This window comes from Talpa europaea (genome assembly GCF_964194135.1).
Source record: "Talpa europaea genome assembly, chromosome: X".
NCBI classification, from domain to species: domain Eukaryota; kingdom Metazoa; phylum Chordata; class Mammalia; order Eulipotyphla; family Talpidae; genus Talpa; species Talpa europaea.
The window spans coordinates 65,223,310-65,242,628 of record NC_140081.1 but is presented as its reverse complement, the minus strand read 5'-3'; the positions used below and the strand labels follow the sequence as shown (position 1 = coordinate 65,242,628).

Genomic DNA, 19,319 nt, shown 5'->3' with positions numbered 1-19,319 from the left:
CTGTTAAATTATCTTATTGGCTCAGCACGATTACCATCTTTCTTTTTAGGCCACAGGTCTTATTTTACAGGAGAACAGCATTATAAAATTATTCTCCGAATCAAATAAAATCTAATGAGCTTGCAGGATTTAACTATTTCATTTAACCTCACTAGAACATAATTCAATAGAAGGTAAGCAGGGAAAATTAGCTTATCCATCTCCCCTACTTATTTGAACAAATGACTATAATATGCATGTGATATAATACACCCAATGGGGCCAAAAAGAGAATGAGAAATCCAGGTGAATCAATCAGTCAACACCCAGCTACCTGATAGCAGTCTTAGGCTGCTTTAGTGGGGTACCCCTAAAACTCTGAAAGCTGAAACAATTAAATCAAAACATAATGTATCCCAGGCTCAGGGAACAGTGATCTGTAGCTTAATTGGTGATATTAACAAATTGAGGGTTACTAACAAAAGAAAGGATGCTATCATGGAATTCAGAGAAATGAGAAGTTAGAGGAAAATAGAGAATGTAGATTTGGAAGTTTCAAGTAGAGAAATGCTAAATCTGAGAGACATTCTTCACTGTGGGACAGGGATATGCATTGGTCTCAATGTAACACAGATAAGATTGCCTACAAGAATAGCTAAACTCCCCTTAACCTAATTCCATAGTTTCCAAGGGACTTAATTCAGCTTACCATAGAATTAGAAACTGAGAGAGGGGGCAGCATTCTAGTTTATATATCAGTTGCATGTGAGTTTGGTGGACATCAATCAATCAGTCTCCCAGGATGGATCAATTCTGTCAAAATCAAATTTCTGACCATGACAGACAGATACTCTTGAAGATCTCTTGACATCCTTATCATCAACCTCTCCCTGTGCTTCTTCCTTATCTCTATGTGTGCTTATTGTTTAAGAAATATTAGTCAGGCTCAATGTAACACTTAAGATTTAAAGGCAATATATACTACAAGTAATACATACTGTGGATAAAATTTTCAACTAATCTACTATTCTCTAAGTAATCCTTTAAGGCAAGAATTGTTGGTCCAAATTCATAAATGAAAAATCTGAGACTCAGTAGTTTTTAATTCACTTACTCAAGATCATACACCTAAGTGGGCAAGATGGAACTTGAACCCAGATATCCTATCTTCAAATTTGAGGATCTTTTTATAATACCACAGTTTTATCAACCCCAGACTGAAAAATGACAAGAGAAAGCCTTCTCCCTGTTCCTTCATAGAAACACTGGCAATACTTCTTGAGAACATGTGACTTGTAGTGAATTTTGGCTCCTTCTGCCCTTTCAACTCAAAAACCAGAAGCTAAACTACAATGCACCAGGCAGAAGAAAGAACTGAATGGATCACAGGCACTTTACTAAGGGGTACTGAAGAATCCTGTGGTTGTGGAGGAAGGACGGGTGCTCTGGAATCCAGCATATGAAGAAAAATGTCAGGTTTCATAGAGAGAGGGAATTTGGTCATGGAAAGGGACTGGAGTGAGAGAGAAGACAGTGGTAGCTAGCGGATCCATGGCCAGTCAGGAGAGTGGAAATATAAGCAACACAAACAAAGGTAAGCCTTTTTGAGTAAGGAGAGAGGGGGGAGGGTGGGAAAAGGAAGGAGCAGAGCTGCTGTGAGAGACAAAGTATGTTAGTAAGGAATATTGTGAGGGGACACATATGGGTAGGGATTGGAAACTGAACTCTGTCCTGCCTGAAGGAGGTGCTCATTTTGAAAATGAAGACACAGAATTTTAGGTAAAAAATAATCCTCCCACCTATTAGTAAGAACATCTACCCTTTATCTAGAAAGTGTCTCCCCAGGAGCCTCTCTCTATGTGGGTGGTTGGGCAGACTTGCTTGTGAAACCTCGGTGGGGCTGCAATATCAAAATCTTTGCTTGTTTTCTCACCATCTTACATCAATTATGCATTCTTAACAGTCAGTCTTAAATTGACAGAGCAATACAAGATTCTTGTTACTCTGAACTGACCTCTCTTTGATCTTAGGGCACTGATGGACATGATTCAACTTGCTTCTCCTGCTGTAAAGTATTCATTCTCCCTTCCTCCCCATACCTCTGCAAGCCTCTCTGCCCCTCCCTCGTCAGAACAGTTTTCAACTTTTTTTCAAAATCACCAAATGAGAATTTTTTTTGCCATTTCTATGTTATTTACAGGGTCCAGTTGCTATTAGGTAGATGGAAAACTTTAGCAGCAGGAACAATTTGCGCTCTCAAGTAGCAGACACCTTTCTTCAGCAGTAAATTTATGGAAGAAAACCATGGTGTGAAAAGTACCTTTGTGGTTTTGGGGTCCATTTTATAAAAATGTCTTTGAAAGATATTACCTAATGATGGCTATTTATGTTGAAAACTGTGAACCTCATCTCCGAGACTCACCACTCTCCTTTAATTCAGCCTTGGTAACCACATTAAATGGGAAACACACATGGTATAATGAGAGAGCAGAGCTGCCATCACCCAGAAGACACGTGGGTCCTCTTTTGTCTTCTGTTTTCATTTGCCATTTTCTAGCTCAGCAGGATCTATACTTCTTGAGATATTTTCTGACTGAAAAGGTAAAAGTCGTTTTATTTGGATTGTGTCTTGTACACACTTCTTAAGGATAGCCATAACCAAGGCAGCAGACATTTATGGGGTTGTAACTTTTTCTAGGTACCCAAGGACAAGTGTACTTCTTTTTAACCTTCTTGGCCTGAACCTGACTCTTTTTTTCACACTGAAAAGAAGGATTGGATATTATAGAATGGGATGATAGCAACTGCAGCCAAGGGTCTGGAGAGAGAAAAGCCTGGGAATGGTTTGAACTTGCTTATAAATTTGTAACGTGTTGTGGGTTCTCAACCTAGGATTTCTTTTATAGGCTTGTAGTTAAGTTTGGGGCAGGAGCACTGGAAATGGGGGAGGAGAGAAGGGGGAGAGAGAGAGGGGGAAAGAGAGAGAGAGAGACTGAGAAAGAGAGAGAGAGAGAGAGAGAGAGAGAGAGAGAGACACTGAGTGATATGCTTCTGTTTGTATGAAAGGAAGTGTGTAGAGAAGAAATATCAGAGTTTGTTTAGTATAAGATCAAAGTCTTGGTTCACAAAAGAAAAATTGGGGCAGAGCTCTTAATGAAATGTTATCTGTACTTACTGGCAACTATTCAATCAGCGAGTAAGAAAGTGGTCGATGCAGGTGAAAGATGCACAGGTAAGGACATCACATCTTGCTTTCAGAAAACCTGAACCTCTTAACTGGAGACAATAGACATGCATTTTCACTTCACAAAAGGATTTTTCACTTTATGGAAGGATTCATGAAAGGTTTTTCCTCATAATAATCACTTAGGGCATTTTCAATATTTGACTTAGAGATTACCAGGAACCTAATGTTCCAAAAAGCAAGCTACACTCATATTCCAGGTCAAACACTGTGAATATGGAGGTCAGGCTCTGCTGTGGGAAAGTCTGAAAGGTTCATCTCCAGATGAGATATCTGAGTTTGGCAAGACAAGTCAGAGCTCAGTATGGTTAAAAATATTGAAGCAGGGCCACAGGACTTCTTGCTCTCTTCTGGAGTTCCACCACATTGTCGAGAGCGCCTAAGAAAACTGAGCGAGAGAAGATGAAGCACATCTTTTTGTTAAGCACGGTGAAAAAATTTAAATGCTACCTAAAATGGAGAGTGCAAATCAGTTTACCATGGGCCAATAAAAGGCTTTGTTGATCTATGTAATGTTTCAAAAAATGTGGATAAAATATTTAAAAAAATCATAGTCTAAGTTATTTTCGTTGTAGTTTGTTATCTTGTTTTCTAGACCTCCTTAAAAAAAAAAAAGTCAATATCTACCTGGTCTCTGAAGTCTGAGTTTTCAACCCCTAATCTGGGAAGTGCATTACACTGAAAAGAGAAATGCATTTAGATAACCCAGGGGAGACACTAGTGAAGACAAGATCATAGATAAGTCCTCTCCTTATCGCTGGAAATTTCCCATCCCAGTTAAGAGAGCCATTTGCATCCAACAAATATTTTTGGACATTTACTATGTTCTATAGTAAAGCAGAAAAAGTCCCTGTTCTTGTGGAATTTATATTACAATGTGCATGGGTGTGTGTGTTTGGGGGGGGGGGAGTGAGACAAGAAGCAAACAAACATGTAATATGATCTGAAAATGTATTAAAAATATTAAAATATATAGAGCCAAGTTAGATGAAAAAGAAAGTGATGAGACTCTGTCAAAAGATGAATGGACTAAGAAAATGGGATGTGACACACACACACACACATACATACACACACACACAGAGACATATCATGTATATGGAATCTTTAAAAAGCCAAATTCATAGAAACAGTATAAAAGTGGTTGTCAGTGGTTGGGGGAGGGGGGACATAGGGATAGAGGATATTAAAATAGAAATAGAGGATATTAAAGGAGTAAAAACTTTCAGCTATAGGATGAACACAGTCTGAATACCCAATGTATAATACTGTGCGTATAGTTTGATCACACTGTATTGCATACATGAAAGTTACTTCGAGAGGGTAGAACTTAAATTAAATGTTCTCACCAAAATGCAAAAGGTAAATATGTGAGGTAATGGATGCTTTCATTTACTCAATAGGGGGGGAATCCTTTCATTATGTATGCATTCAAAAAACCATTATGTTCTTCACTTTAAATCTCATATAATTTTGTCACTTATGCATCAATAAAGCTAAAGTATTTTAAAGAGGAAAGAGATAGGTAGTAGTATTTAATATAGAAAAGCCTGAGAGGACTAGGTAATATTTAAGCAGAGACATGTAAGAAAAGAGGTAGTGAGTCATGGGAACAGCTGGGGGAAGAATGTTCCAGGCAGAGGAAATAGCAAGGGCAAAGATCATGAACCAGGACTGTGCTTGGTGAACAAGAGAAATAGCAAGGAGACTAGTGTATGCTACATTTGAGGCAGATCATGCTAGAAAATGAGATCGGGAATGACAGCAGATTGTGTCATGTCTTGTAGACCATGGCGAGGATCTGGGATTTCATTCTAAGTATAAGGGTGAGGGCTCTATAATGGGAGCATTCAGATCAGGGTCATGTATGATCTGACTTACATATTAAAAGGATCATTAGAGCTCCTGTGATAACAGACTGTATGGGGACACAGAGGAACCAGGAAAACTGGTTAGGAGGCCACTGCAGTGAGGCTCACTGATGCTGGTGGCACAAAGCAGAGTGGCAGCAGTGAAGCAGCGGCAAGTGGCCAGAGTCTGGATATATATTAAAGATAGACTCATGGGACTTGCTGGAATTAGATATAGTGTGAATACAGAAAAGGTCAAGGATGACTCTAAGGATTTTTGCCTAAACACCTAGAAGAAAGGTGATAGAGATGAAGAAGGTGACTGGATTATCAGGTCTATAGGAAGAAGAAATTAGGAATCATGTTTGGTACAAGTGAAGCTTGATGTGCTTACTAGATATGTCTACCAGTGGTGTTTCTGAATAGTTGTTGAATAGAAAGTTATGTATACAACTCTGGAGTTGAGGTGAGAAGACCGGACTAGGGATATACACTTGTGAGTTGTCAGCATATATATGGTAAGCAAAACCATAAGATGAAGGGGCCTTCCCGGTGGCGCAGGGGTTAAAGTCTCAGTGTGATCAAGCTATCAGCAGCCACTGCAGCTTGAGTTCAATCCCTGGCCAGAGAGCTAACCCACATGGTGCAGCAGACCTCTCCTGTCTTGCCTTCAGCAATGTATTTCAGTAGATCCACCTGTTCTGCTCCCCACTCTGTCTCTGGTGAATCCTCTCACTGCCACGCACCTCTGGCCTACACCCCAGTTCTTGTTTGCATAAATAAATAAAAATAAATCTTAAAAAACAAACAAATCATGAGATGGAAAGAAATGATTTAGGGAGTGACTGAAAAGAGGGCACTTGAACCATAGAGAATGCTACTATTTAGAGATGAGAAAGATGAGTCAATAGTATCAGTTATTCATAATTTAGACATGTTTTGCAGAATTCATGGGAAGCAGTAGTTTTATAGTTATGTCTTAGTTTCTAGTGTTAGATCACTAGAAATTTTGTGTTGTTGGTGGTTGCTTTCATTATTAAATATCAAATAAGGGTATTTTTATCGCCACTGACTGAATGTTAGGATGCTTCCTCCCTCAATATTTCCCTTCACAGCAGGTTAAATTATAACACTGCATCTCTTTTTTGCATTTTTGTATTGAATGTTTAATGTCTGTCTTTCTTTACACTCTCACAGTCCTGGAGATTATAAACTCTAGGATTGGGGATATTTATTTTATTCCACACCTATTCTCTAGTACCCAGCACAATGATTGTTGTATATGATCCTCAACAATAAAGGAGAACTTTATTCATTCACTAGCCAGAATGTGTTCTAAGTTCCTGTTAGTCGCCAGATACTGCCCCAACTTGCTGAGAATAGAGGTGCAGTAGACATAAATAAGAGATGGAAAGGAACCGTGATCCTTGCCACAAGGTCATGATCATTATCTGTCCTTCACCTAGATGGACTAAGAGGTTGAAAAGTACATAGAAGTTATCCAAGTTCCAAATGATAATGAACAATTTGAACTTGGTAGATTTCATACTATATCTTTATTATTTGAACTGCAAAGTGATGCTACAATGCAGATAACATTTGCCGTATTTTTAGATGATGAAATTGAGTTTAAGGGAGTCTGATTAGATAAGTTAGTTCTACTAAACCTGGTAGCTGAATATGTTGCTGAACCAGGGTCTCCTGTATCTGGGTGTCCTGACTTTACTTTCTATATCAAGACACGTTTGTATTTATTTATTTATTTGTTTTTATAGATTAATTAATTTATTTATACAAGCACTGGGTACAGTCAGAGGCGCGGGAGGGTGAGAGAATTCACCAGAGCCAGAGCGGGGAGCAGAACAGGCAGGCTGAAGAAATACACTGCTGAGGGGAGCAGTGAGCGGCAGGAGAGGTCTGTGCGCTATGTGGGACCCTCGCCAGGTGGCCAGGGATTGAATCAGCCTTGCAGCTCGCAGCCCAGCACTCAACCGCTGTGCCACTGGGGAGGCCCAAGACACGTTTGTATTTAAACACTCATTCTAAGATGGAATCAAGCTCATCAGATTAAGAAATGGTGCTAGTGAGAGAAAAAGATTATTCTCAGAATTATAACATTTCCCTGCTTCTCCCAGAAGCAGCTCAAGGTCAAGTATTAGGACTGACTGGAAAATAGAAATTCCATCTTGGCTCGGAGGTACAACTAGTGACCTTGCTGATTCAGTCTGTTCTACTGCTCTATAGCTTAGACAACAAGAACACTGATTGAGAACATTTGTTCTGCTACATTTACAAAACCTTTGCCAGATGCACACATATACAAATTATTTACCCTTTTGCAGTAATCAAAATTTCTGGCAGGATAGGAGCCAATCTCAGAAGCTCCTCCAGTGCTGAGATTGTTGTTCCCATGCCTGCTTTTATCTCTTTTATTTGTTTATTAATTTAAAAAATATCTCTTTTATTTGTAAATTTTGTGTTTCTTTTCTTTGCCCATTATACATGTTTTCCAATTATATATGTTTTCCACCCCATCTGGAACCAAAGCTAGAGAGGGAACTCCATAAATGGCAAATTATTTCAAAATATATGCCTGCTAAAGGGCTCTTGCCATCAGGTGATATGAAATACTGTTTATACACTTTATTATAACAATTAGAAGAGTATTATATGACACCATTCATTATTTCATTTATATTTTAGTGAGGGCATTAAAAAGTGACATTGTTTCTCATTCTGCAATAAAATCCTTAGTAATTCATTTGAGCAATATAAGATATAAGCAGATGAAATATAGAGAGGATTTTGAATGTCAATACCTATCAAATTTTATGTAACACATATAACCAAGGTACATTGTATCTCACTTGATTTAATACAGACCAATATTTCATTTTATTTATCCTTTTCCTAAAGTTATGGAAGATCATAGGCATTTTATGCTAATGTCCACAGCAAGAGAGATACCTTTTCTTAAAAAGAATGTTTAATAGAAGTTTACGCTAAGTGACAAAATAAGTCCAGGGCACATGTCTAACTTCAATAGCTAAACAAATGTCTAACTTCAATAGCTAAACAAATCATAATAATAGTTATACAAATAAATACCCTTTTTACGCAGCAGTACACTGGCATGTTTCCGTCCATTTCGGTTTTCCACATGGCAGGTATAATTTGCCAGGTCAGCTTCCACCACTGAATCAAATATGAGTGTCAACTCAACCTCCTTTTCTCCAAGATGCTCTTTGAGGAGTCTGAAACAAAGACAGTAATTTTTACTGAATTGCTTTGATTTGGAAAGAGAGCTACCATGCAAAGCCTGCAGGCGGCTGTGTAGCTCACACAGGTCTCCAGTAGGCATGGGGAGGTCAGGCTGGGTGTATGTGTGGGACCTGCAACAATAGAACACAAAAAGTGGCTCTTGGTTGGAAGATCCAATGGGAAGGAAAGAAGTGAAGAATTCACTAAGCAAACTAGATTTTTCACCATACAAAGAAGGGGAAAATGAAGAGTGAAGGGGAAAAAACCTACAGGAGTATAGGGTCATGTTAGAGTTTTAATAGGGGAAAAAAGTTAAGGGAATGGGCCTTGAAAATGGTCACCAGCATGGAAGTAAGTTAGGGGTGGTAGTGGCCCTGGATCCCCAAAATGCAGTGAAGAGGGTCTATGCTTCTTCTTGTGTTGAATGCAGTCATGAACCCCATGCCCTAATCCCCTCACGATCTTAGCACCCACCCCATGACTCTGCTTTCTCCTGACACTGCTCCCTATTTGTGTTTCTCTTCTCCCCCACCCTGCATAGGAGAAATCCCTGCCCGATGTGACATTTTCTCATATTGCTTTCTCAAGTGAAGCTGCAAAGGGTATTGAATGGCCAAGTGTTCACAGAGTTGCTGAGTTGCCAGGAACCTTTCCTGAGGAGTGTGCCTCCTGTTTCTTTGGAGAATTATATTCTCACCAATGTTCACTTGCCTTCTGGGTGAGGTGAAATTGGGTGACCTGTTGACTTTTAGTTTTCTGTATCCTGCTTTTTACCAAAGAAGGAGCAAATTGCAAGTCCACACAGTGGGAATTCTGCCATTAAGTTCTGAGGTGAGGTTCTTTAAACACATATATTTGCAAGCATGAAATACTTTAAATGGAAAATTGGGGCACTGGAAGTAATCCTTATTTTTTTTTTTTTTTTTTAGACATCTGGGTATGAATGCAGAGAAGGACTTTCTGATTTAGTGGCATTTAGTACAATGTTGTAAAAGACAACTAGGCTCAAGGAAAACAGAGGGTCTCCACTTATATGTTCAAGCTAAATTCTACCAAAGTCATTAACTCAATAGCAGTTTAATTTAATTCATCCTTAGGTTGTAAGAGTACCTACTATATTACCTTAACTTTCTTGAAAGGGAAAAATAGATTAAAATGACTTAAAATTAAATATCCCCATGTACATGCAAAGGACTATTATTAAACATCATTTCATTATCCAAAGATAGATTGTTTATATTGTGGCTCCTCCAAAAATATTTGTATTTACATTTATTGATATTTAAAACTGGCCTGGCTTAATCTCTTCTGGCTCCTCTTTGAGAGAAGGAGAGGCTTAAAGTTGGGATGGTGGAAGAGATTTCCCAAACTGGAATCTGAAGCTCAGATTACATTCCAAATAGACATGGTTTTAAAAGTAACCTGTTTCTGTCCCCTTCCAATAATATACATATCAGAGAGTTGATGATACTTGCACTTGAAACTTGAGTAAGTCTCCTTCTGTTGCCATTTAAATTTATGTATCATCACTGAAAACAGACAAATGTAAGAATTAACCACACTTTACCAGTAGTCTGTCTATTAATTTTATTTTCCTGGATAAAGTTGTAGTTTTCCTTTCTTTTCTTACACCATATACCTAACCAAGGGAAAAATGGGAATTTACTGTTTTTATGGTTTATGGTGAATTTTACTCTCTCCATTTTTTCTCTGCCATGGGTAAATCCCACTACACTCGATCCTTTTAGTTTTGTATAACCCACTATGGAAGAACCCCCTTTAGTGCCAGAAGCTGCATAAGCCCCACAAATCAAGTTTAATTTAAAGCTTCATGCATAGGGCAGCCATAGCCTTTGCCAGGCATGGGACAGAAAGCTGATCCTGTCCCTCCAGACCAAATCTTTCCCTCTTTATTTCTAATGCAGTTTCCAAAAACAGCTCCTCACAGGCTGCAGAAGGAATCTGGAGAGAGGACTTGAAAAATGATCTGTCTATTAATATATATGAGGTGTCTTAATTATCAGCTCTTAAAAATCTAGAGGTGACTTGCTTTCTTGAAATAAAGAGCAACTTGGTGTTTATGTCTACAAATCATTCTGCAGAGCAGTCACAATTCCCTAGCAAATGCTGATATATAACAGTCTATCAATGATTCTTTGTCAATTCTCTAATAAGTGCCCAGCTATGGGCTAGATATTTAGTGTAAGAAAAATGTAAGTATTAAAATACCTGCTCCCAGGAAGCATTAAAATTAAAATAAGGAGACAAGCTCTCCATAGTAGAAAAATTATAGAAAGAATGAGGTGAAGCAGGATGGTACAGTCACATTTCTAACAGGATTTCAGGGAAAGGAGAGACTATTTTGACTAAATTAGCTATAAAAGGCTTGAAAAAACTTTGTCTAGAAAAAAAAAGGAGTTTTCCAGGAGGGAAGATAGGGACAGGTATTTGCAGAATGTGTGAGGAGACTGAAAGATCTGGCTTGGTATGGAGGCTATAAATGAGGGGATCCTGAGATACACTTCAAATAACTTCAGAAGTATCTTATTCTAAGGATTAATATTATATGTATCAATACTGTATGAATCTGACTAATTGAGAGGTGGGACAATAGAGATGGAGTGATTTCCCAGAGGAAGGAGTACTGGGGTGCATAGAGGTGAGTGTATGTCAGCTAATGGTTGAGCAGATGTCATAATCCAGGTGAATAAAGTTAAAATCCCTGCTTATCTGCAGGACAGCTGTGGAGGACATAAGACCAGCTAAGCAACTGGAAAAATGGGGATCTCATCACAGGCATATACACGCATCCATCCACTCATCCTTTCAAGTGACCCTAAATCAGGCTATCAGGTTCTGAAGCTGCTTCCAGGTGGAAGTGGAAGCCCTCTTTCAAAGATACCTTCTGCCTTCCTAAAGTCTCATCAATTCCAGTCCCACAGAAGGAAATACATATAGTGAATGTGAATGATTATTTACCAAATCTGAGCAGCATCTTTGGGAAACAAGAAACAGTAATAAAAAAGGGTAGATAGTATGCTCTTTGTTTTCTTTAAAGGACAGTCGTTTTCATTCTTCTTAGGCTTATTTTGTAGAAAATAACTGTAGTGATTTTAGAATGACAGTATCTGCAATACTGCAGTAATATAAAGAGATTCAACATGTCAATTATTCACAGAAAGTTCTAAAATAAAATAGAAAGAATGTATACTATTCAGAAAAAAAATGATTGAGTGACTTGAATTGTCAATTAAAACGCAACCACTTGTCATTGATAACAGACATACCAGGCAAGGATAGACTAAAACCTGGCTGTGCCTCATAGGCCAAGCCCAAATTAAAACTAACAGGTTGCCCCGAAAACACACCTCTAAACTCAGTACCAATATAGGAGCTGAAATAAAACAATCTGTGATTCTTTGGGTTCCAAAGTTTTCTCCAGATTTTGATATCTAGTACAAAAATCTCTGCCTGTAGAAGCAGTATTGCTCTCCCATACAAAGGAAGTTTCAGATTCTGCAGCTCTTATGCTGGGTCACCACCAGCATAAGAGTTTTTAACCTTCCCCTCTTACTGCCAAATGAATTGGATGCTTATATTGTTGTAATGTGCTCTCCGAAATAAAATCATATTGTGGTTTGTACATATAATTGACTTGAGTTATAAGTGAAAATTCTCTACTCCGGTAGAAGTTAGCACTTTTGGGATCCAAACCTTATATTGCAACATTGAAGGCAAGTTATATGTAACAGTGAACACTGGCAATAATAACAATGATACTAATGATAATACAATAAAAATAATAAACCTAGGTGACAGAAGTCGGCAATTTCAAAAGCTTTTATTTAAAACCTTTTTTTTTTAAACCTATTATTAAAAAAAACAGTAACAGCAGAGTTTGGAAGTTGTCACTCTCATCCTTACAACAAGAAAAAAGCTGAACAAAGTGAAAATCAATTAACTCTTCTTAGATTCACCTGAAGATTTAGGTTGCAGGGCAAACTCCTGCCCCCATATTTGTGTTATTGAGAATCACATTGTACTAGGAGCAGAAAAACCAGAGCAGGAACCAGGAACTACTTGGATTTAATGAAACTAGCCTACCTGAGGGAAGGGAACTACCTAAACTCCTGCACCCTCAGTCTTTGCAGTCTCTTCTAAAAAGGGGAGGACAGATAAAAAAGTACTTGTGACCATCATAGCTCAGAGGAACAGAAGACTGAGACTTCGTCATAGGATTATAGAATGTTTATCACCACATCGATCAGTCTCCTGTAGGATAACAAAGGTATTTAGCAGAAAAAACTGCACAGCTCAGACCCTATTTAAGAAGCAGTCTTTCGGAAAACTCAAAGAAAACAGTAGAGATAAGCAAATAGATTATAGGAAATTTTAGCCTCTTAGACCTACAATTACAGAAAAAAGCATACAAAGTCTAACTCCTAGCCACATGAAGATAAAATTTCACACTGAAAACTTGTTTAATTTCTTTTATGTGATATGTGGCTTTGAACAATAACAATAAAATTATAAGGTATGTTATAAAGAAAACAAAAGCGTCTGAGGAGATAAAGCTGGCTTCAGAATGATTTTCAGATATGACATAAATTTTGAAGTTACAAGACTGAGAATATAAAATAACTATGATAGATATATTAAGGACTGTAAAGGAAAAAATGAAATACATACATCAGCAGGTGAGTAATGAAACCAGAGATGAAAAGTGTAAGAAATGCTAATAATCAAAAAATTGTAACATAAATAATGTCTTTCATGGGCTCAACTGTAGACTGAACACAGTCCAAGAGAGAATCTTTGATCTTAAAGGTATGTCAATAGAAATCTTTGAAATGCAAAGAGTAAAAAGCAGGAAAAATAACACAAGAAAACATTGAATACCTAATAAATATTTACATAAGGAATAACATGCATGTAATGGAAATACAAAAAGAAGGAGAACGAGAAAAGGGAAAGGTAAGAACTTTTGAAGTACTAATAGCTGAGAATTTCCCAAAGTTGATGACAGACACTATTCCACAGATCCAAAACTTGTTATCATCAGAAAGGCAAATGAACAATTCTTAGTTATTGAGGATGTGGAGAAAACAGAACCCTTGTACACTATTGGTGCAACCACTATAAAAACATGCAGAGGGTCCTAAAATTATTAAAGATAAAACTGCCACATGTTCCAGCAATTCTACTTCTTGGTATATATCCAAACGAAATAAAATCAGGATCAAAAAGAGATTATTGCACTCTCTTGTTCATTTCAGCATGATTCACAGTCGTTACAATCCAGAAACAACCTAAGTTGTTTGGACAAAGAAAATATAGTTTATATATACAATGGATTATTATTCAACCTTTAAAAAGAAGGATATCTTGCCATTCTGTGAAAACATAGAAGAACCTGGAGGATATTATGATAAGTGAAATAAGTCAGACGGAGAATGAAAAACACGGTATATTGTTTACATATGTAATCTAAAAGGTCTAATTCATACAAATAGGGAATTGACTGGTGGTTACCAGGAGCAGAGGGTGGAAGAGACTGGGAGATACTGGTCAAAAGGTACAAACTTACAGTTATAAGATTAATAAATTATGGAGATCTAATGTACAGATTGTGACTATAGTTATATTTGAAATGTGCTAGAAGAATAGATCTCAAGTGTTCTCATCACTCATACACACAAAATGTAAGGGTGTAGGGTGATGAATCTGTTAATTAGCTTGATTATAGTAATTATTTCCAATATCTATACATACCAAGACATCACATCACATTACACAACATGAATATATATATATATATATATATATATATAATTCTTATTTGTTAAACATACATCAGTAAAGCTGGGAAATTTTTTTAATCCCAAAGAAAACAGATGAAAGTGATATGATTTTCCCCAAAGTGAAATAAAACACCTAATTGTAACATTAATTCATCATAAATGTTCCCTTAAACTAAATTGAGTCTTCCTTTGATGTCTACATGTAATCTTGCACAGTTTCTGGGTCATTATTCTCTGTATGAGTAATCATCATCCAGGAATGATGACTGAAAAAATGTATTTTTTTCAAATACCCTATTAATTAAACAAAATATTTCTTTTGGTGTTATTTTCTTTTTTCCCCCATTAAAGCCTTATCAGTCAAAGACCAGATCTGACAAAATCAGATTTATTAACTGTGTGCATTGAGAATGGAACATTCCAGAGGAACTATGGATCAGTGATTACAGGGAGTAAGAAAGCTTCTTTTGTAACATTTGGATTTCCATGGAAAGATTCTGAGGAGGGTCTATAGAAGTCCTGGAGATTTTGGGATTGGTTAGAATTTTTAAGACAGGATCAGGAGATGGGAGGATTGCGTACAAATAAGATGAGGGTGGCTTAGCAAATGGGTATTCCCAGTAATAAAAGAAAATAACAAATCAGGTCTGGGAGGTCACTGGTAAGAAAGCAGTAGCCACTTAAGGGAAGTGGGTATCATTTTGGCATTTTACAACTGCTGTATGACCTTGGAGAAACAGTGTTTTCTGTTAACTTTGTAGCTGGTTTTATCTGTCTGTCCTCCCGGCCTGATTAATAGCAGGGCTGCTTATTCTCATTTCAAACTGTTTCATATTCTTTCAGTCCTGAGCAGGTTTTGACTCTTTCTTGCCACTTTTCAGAGTAATGCTTGCTAGTTGCATTTTGATGAGTTCAATCCAGCTTCACTAGAACTGTGAAACAGCTGTCAAAGAGCAATACTTTTTTTTGTCTTCAACATTTTTGGGGTAAAGTTATATTTATTAAGGTAATGTTGATTGATATCACAATGTGGTTTAGGGGTGTTAGGTTTATAATAATAAATTTTTTATGTGTAAAATGAATTGATACTATTTATCTCAGATGCTGATCATGAAAATTACATGTAATCTAGGATGCCAAAATGTGCTTGCAATCTACTATGTAGTATAAAATACATGGAGTGAAAATATGAGGAGCAGTGTTACTAGTATTACTAACTATAACTTCTTGTCTAGAGCATTTTATAACTTCTTGTCTAGAGCAGTTTTGTATTTCCATTACATGCATGTTATTCCTTTTGTAAATATTTATTAGGTATTCAATATTTTCTTGTGTTATTTTTCCTGCTTTTTACTCTTTGCATTTCTAGTCTATAACTTCTTGTCTAGAGCAGTTTACTATAACTTCTTGTCTCGGAACAATACAAGACACCACACTTGAGACTGGATAGCTAGTGTCTGCTCAGCAGATGAAAAGAGTAACAAATATTTCTTAGGTAGCATTGTAACTATTTTTTGCATAGGTCTAGGTCTAAATCCACTGTGGAAGTGTAATTATAAGTGGGAGAATCATCACTCTTCCAAAACTCATCCTTCAGATCAGTGGCAGTGAAGGTTGTGCTAGATAAAACATGCTGCTTAGAAAGTTTACTTTTCCATTGAAGGTTCCTCATGATTTACAAAATCTACATTCACATCTAAGGAGGATGAGATTGGAACCATTTAAACCAAAAGGAAAGTGACTGGTCAGTTTTCCTTTTTCCAGTGGGATGAGCTGAGAATGGGGGTAAAGAAGAGATGTGGAGGAGGATGAAGGAGGAGGAGAAGGATGGGGTGTGAATACATGTTTTGCTCAATTTTGGGAAGGCCAGAGCAGGTGGGGTGCTTCAAAGCACTGAAAATATATGGTTGAAAGTTATCAAAACAGAGTCCATCATTTTGCCTAGGGCTGCTTGTGACTTCAATAATTTGGTCTATATTTTGTGGACAAACTACATGTTCACAGATTCCATTTATATAAAACATTGGTGAGCTAGTGGGAACTTAATTTTGGTATTTAAGAGATTCACGTTATTTCAAGAATAGTATCCTCTCACACCTTTATCACATTTCCTGCTATGTTAAGAACATTTTATTCATTCAAAGAGAGGATGTTAAGGTAAAGGAATGAAAACAGAAGGCCAGAAAGTGGTGGAAACAGGAGTGATGAAACCAAAAACAAAGCCTATATTCAACTGTAGCCTTTCAGGAATTGAAAAGAAATGAAATTATTTGCATTTTTAGGAGCTTGTCTGAAAAATCTTAAGATAAATTGAATATGTTTTCCAGATCAAGAATAATAAAAGATTTTGTAAACTGTTTTATGGTATTGCTGGAGGAAAATACATTAGATATTGATAGAGAGATTTGTAAAGTGAGATTTATAATCGAAAATTAGTCTCCATTGGGGCAAAGCAATTGCATTGAAATTCATGCAGTCTCCTTCTACAATCAGATGCAATTCACAACCTTGCAGGCAAGCTTACAGACTATTATTTCTTGTTTAATAGGATTGGTTCAATTTCTCTGGCATTTTTTATTAGCACTGTGGAATACATACCTCCCTAGTAAATTCTCTCTCTTTTTTTAGTTCCCCAGCCTCTGGTGAGATTAATTAAAAGAAAGTTCTATAAAAGTGTGGAAGTAGATTGGCCTTCCTAGAATGCTGACATCCAAACACAACTCTTTTTTCATGAATTCTCTTATCCCACTTTGCAAGCTGTTAGAATTAAGTTTTAACAGTGTCACACATTGGGAAATCCTGTCCTATTGATGGTTCCACTGGGTCTCCTCCAAATAATTGACTTCTTGGAATGGCATGGTAGAATTTATAGAGAACAATTTGTTACAATGACATTAAAATGGTAGATAAAAATGACCAAAATCGCACAATTGCAGCTTGTACTAGTTCACATAGCAAGTTCCCTTAACATCCCTACAAATGACACCTTTTGGGGTTCATAGAAAGGCTATGATGTGGTTGTGTGGGTAAACTGGCAGTTGTGAATGGATACTACATTTGGGTTCAGATTTTTTTAGGATTCAGTCTCTAAGCAACATCAAAAACTGGGGGTGAATATGCCAATTTCTGCTGAAAGGGAGAGAAAGGGAAATCTTATGCCCACAGTGGAGTTTAAGTGCTTTGGCAATTGGTTTCCGGCTAGGAGATACAAGGAACCAGGGCAGTTAAAGCAACCCAGAGAGTGAACAAATAACTCCAAAACCCTGTTCAGGATTTGATCAAATGTGAAGGGGAACTGATGGATAAAGAGGTTGCAGTAACTAGTTTGAGAGACATTAGATATTAAATATCTGAGTTGCATTATTTCATCCTCATTGGTAAAAATCCAAGTTTTCTTCCCTCTAGGTACACTGTTGCAAAATCCTCTATTCCTCTGGGGCAATACTAACAGATAAAGTTGGGAACACATACTTCTAGGATCAAGCTGCTGCCCAGGAATGGGAAAATTAGGAAGCAGCAACGTGGTTAGTCCTCCAGCCAGATGCAGTGTCTCTGTGGCTGCTTCTGCACATGTTAACTGCTTAATAGCAATTTCTTTACATTCCCACTTCTTAATTCTATTGGGCAGTGCACTTCTGACACGTGTGTACAACACAAGAACTATGATTCTATTAAAATATGAAGCACATACAATACCCTGAAGGAGAGTTTTGCTTCCGGGAAAAAAAAAATTTTGTTTCCAGAAATGCTTTTGGAGCGGAATTTCCTACTTAACATCTTTAGCGTTCTGCCATCAGAATTGTTCCCTTTGGAGAAAATGTGTGGGCTAGGAAAAAAATGTAGATCTTCTCTTGGTTGAACTAATGGTATGATTAGCAAATTTTTTGGATAAAACTACCAGATTTGTTCCAATCTGCTATGCTGTGCAAAAATTTTTCCATGCTTTGTTTCAAGGACATTGGCTTTGCAGGCTGAAAGACAGAATCTACTAATAAACTCCTGTGTTCACATAAATGGCCATATCCTGAAGGAATTCCCATACCCGTACAAGCTCCCAAATAGATCACAGATGACACAGTTAATTTTACAAAACGGCTAACTTTGTGTTTATCTTGGCCAGGAATCCTTGCCTTCTTTGCACTTCTCTGAAGGTGCCTCTAGTTAGTGAGCAGGATTCTGTAAAAACTTCAAGATAAATTTTGTTACTTTCCTCCACTACCAATATGAGCTTGCACACTTTCTTTTTTTATTAGAAGTGTCTTGGATCTTTATTTAGAAGTGTGGTAATTTTTTTTCCTGTAACTTTTTTTTTAAAAGATTTTTTTTAAAGATTTATTTATATATACAAGCACTGGGGTACAGGCCAGAGGCATGGGAGGGTGAGAGAATTCACCAGAGACAGAGCAGGGAGCAGAACAGGCAGAAGGACCAAAATACACTGCTGAGGAGAGCAGCAGGCGAGACAGGAGAGGTCTGCCATGCCACGTGGGAATCTCCCTGGCTGGCAGGGATCGAACCGGTGCTGCAGAGGCTGTGGGCAGCTTCACAGCGCTGCACTCAACCCGCTGCACCACTGGGGAGGCCCAAACTTCTTTTTTTTTTTATTAAAGTAAAATTGGTTCTGATGATTTAGGGGACTAGATTTATACCTCTTCAGCTGGACATTTTTTACTTATTTTTTCCCTGGGAGTGTTGGAGAGGGTAGAGATAGGGAATGTAACATAGTCAAATAAACAACGACATTTTTTCAAGTCCTGAAAAGTTGACTTCCTATAATACTTACTATGTGCTTGACTCATTTTGACTGACTTGTACTTTTTCACAGCACTCTAATCTTTTGCTGCTAGAGAAAAGTAGCAGGGCCTAAGATTTCTGTAAAAACACTATACTTTTGGAATACGGTATCAACAAGTTAAATAATCATGGAGAAGAGAAAGGACAGTAGGCAGAAACTAAGGATACTTGAATAAAGTATGAGCTTTAGCTAATAATGTATCTATTAGTTGCAACATATGTATCATAGTAACTTAAGATATTAGTAACAGGAAAAGATGCAAATGGGGTATGTAAGACTATTATATATAATATATATATAATATATATATCAGTCCTTACAGATTGCACACTTTATATTGTGTGGTGTTCTCGTTCCTTAGAAATTCAAAAGAGAAATAGCATATAACC

The 19,319-nt window shown here is 37.3% G+C and overlaps 1 protein-coding gene across 1 annotated transcript in view; it reads right to left on the bottom strand.

The window, feature by feature from the left end:
- The window catches only part of IL1RAPL2 (interleukin 1 receptor accessory protein like 2), a gene marked incomplete at its 3' end in the record, with an annotated part of 1,022,399 nt that overhangs the window by 20,104 nt on the left and 982,976 nt on the right, over positions 1 to 19,319 (bottom strand). The window contains exon 7 of the mRNA XM_084259248.1: positions 8,182 to 8,327. Within this exon, the coding sequence (XP_084115374.1) occupies positions 8,182 to 8,327 (146 nt within the window). The remainder of the gene's footprint in view (positions 1 to 8,181; positions 8,328 to 19,319) is intronic.